We start from the raw sequence: 1939 nt of genomic DNA on the forward strand, positions 1-1939 counted from the left end.
AACAGTGACTAGCCAGCAAATGAAGGAATGCTTTTTGGACTTTTTCTCTGATGTTGAAAAGACAAAAGAAATTGACTGGGATGCTTGGTTTTATAGCGAGGGTGATGTCATTGTTAAGAATAATTTCGAAAACTCTTTGAGTGTTGCTGCAAATGAACTCTGTAAACGATGGGTCGAGGCAGGCGAGGAAGCATCCTCATTCTCCAAGAGTGATATTGCTGGATGGACCTCAACACAACTTTCTTACTTCTTGGATATTTTATTGGAGAACGAGAAACCTCTTAATATTCAAAAATTAGATGAAATTTATGATCTCTCAAAGTATACCAACAGTGAAATTAGAAATGGATGGCAATTACTCGCTCTCAAGCACAAATATTCTCCTATCAAGAGCCAAGTCGTTGATTTTATCACATCACAAGGAAGAATGAAATTCGTAAGACCACTCTATCGTGAATTGTTCAAATTCGACAAGGAGTTGGCAGTTTCTACTTTCCTAGAACACAAAAATTTCTATCATGCTGTGGCTAGAAAGATGATTGAGAAGGATTTACAATTGGATCGACCAAATGCAGCCGTCAAGCAATAAACTCTTGAGCGTTAATTCAAGAGCACTTCGACATTCGTAAACTTTGAATCGATGGTACCAAAAAGAGCTTCTAGAGAGTTGTCACTTTTCAAAAGTTGAGAAAAAAATGGGCCACAAAAACTCAAAGACATCCACAACCATCATCAAATCACAACAACAACAGGCTCGCAACCACAACAACAATCATTCAACCATTCTTCCAATCACATCCCCTTCCTCCTCAAAACCTCCTCTTCAAAATCCTTCTCCATCTTCCTCCGCAGCAAATTCTCATGAATTCTTACCACCAAGTTTATTTGCTTCCTATTTGAACACAACTTCGTCGTCATCGATCGTACAACAATTTCATACAAAGCTTTCCGAAGAGCAATGTCAGCTCATGATCAAGGGAGTGATTCAATCGTATTTTGGAATACCAAATATATTTCCAGTGTTTTCCGAGGAATTGTTTGAAAGCATTTGGGCCTTGCAGAATATTTTGGCAGCTGACAGCACTCGAAATTTAATGTTGGCCTACTCGGAAGAGCTGTATTGGGTCAATGGTGGCTCTATCAGCGGAAATGACACTCAAGAAGGATCACAAACGCCACTTTCTTCAGTGTCTCCACGACTTGCCAAAACTCACGATATATTTTCACCCATTTTCTACACGCGAGATCAATTATTGAAAAATTCTTCCTCGAATCGATCACACCATCATGATGGCTCTTTGTCCAAAACTTTGGAAACAAACTATTCGACAACGACTTTACAAAATTCTTTTACCTCTAATTCTCTACCAAATACTACTAACATGTCACGACTCAAACATTTAACCATCGAATGGAGCATCAAATTGATAAATCAAGAATCTATTGTGGTGGCTACTCATAGAATTCCATTGTGGATTGCAACTCTGCGTTTAAGAAGGTTATTTCAACAATGTAAACAAACCACATCGATTGATTCCAATGGAAATTGCAAAATATTATTTCCAGTGATTGAAATTTCAAATCAATTTGAAGCGAAAATGCTATTGAGTGTTCATGAAATGATTCCTTTAATTTTTGAATTAATTATCATGTATTTGAGTTGCCCAATGTTATTATTCAAATGGATGGACGAAACTGAACCTCATAATATTCGAGAATTATTCGATGATCATAATATCAGTACGATACAACTGTTCACATGTTGTGAAATGATTTCACAAAAAGTTTTTGCATTTCTCACGGACTTTTCGACCAATGTCGAAACTCAGAATACTGTCACAACACCTTTTGGAAAAGATCTAATTGAATATTTCTCACTTTTGAAACAATTGGGACAACACGGCATAGGATTAGAATGGAAGAATGCCTATCGATCCAT

General features: G+C 37.0%; 2 protein-coding genes across 2 annotated transcripts in view; both read left to right on the forward strand.

The window, feature by feature from the left end:
- Window positions 1–589, forward strand: part of FDP41_006066 (uncharacterized protein) — a gene marked incomplete at both ends in the record, with an annotated part of 2049 nt that extends 1460 nt beyond the window's left edge. Inside the window, one exon of the mRNA XM_044709660.1 lies at window positions 17–589. Coding sequence (XP_044559612.1) covers window positions 17–589 — 573 coding nt within the window. The remainder of the gene's footprint in view (window positions 1–16) is intronic.
- Window positions 590–695: 106 nt separating this feature from the next.
- FDP41_006067 (uncharacterized protein) overlaps window positions 696–1939 on the forward strand; it is a gene marked incomplete at both ends in the record, with an annotated part of 2487 nt that continues 1243 nt past the window's right edge. The window contains one exon of the mRNA XM_044709661.1: window positions 696–1835. Coding sequence (XP_044559613.1) covers window positions 696–1835 — 1140 coding nt within the window. The remainder of the gene's footprint in view (window positions 1836–1939) is intronic.

Source organism: Naegleria fowleri, assembly GCF_008403515.1.
Source record: "Naegleria fowleri strain ATCC 30894 chromosome Unknown tig50, whole genome shotgun sequence".
Taxonomy (NCBI): domain Eukaryota; phylum Heterolobosea; class Eutetramitea; order Acrasida; family Naegleriidae; genus Naegleria; species Naegleria fowleri.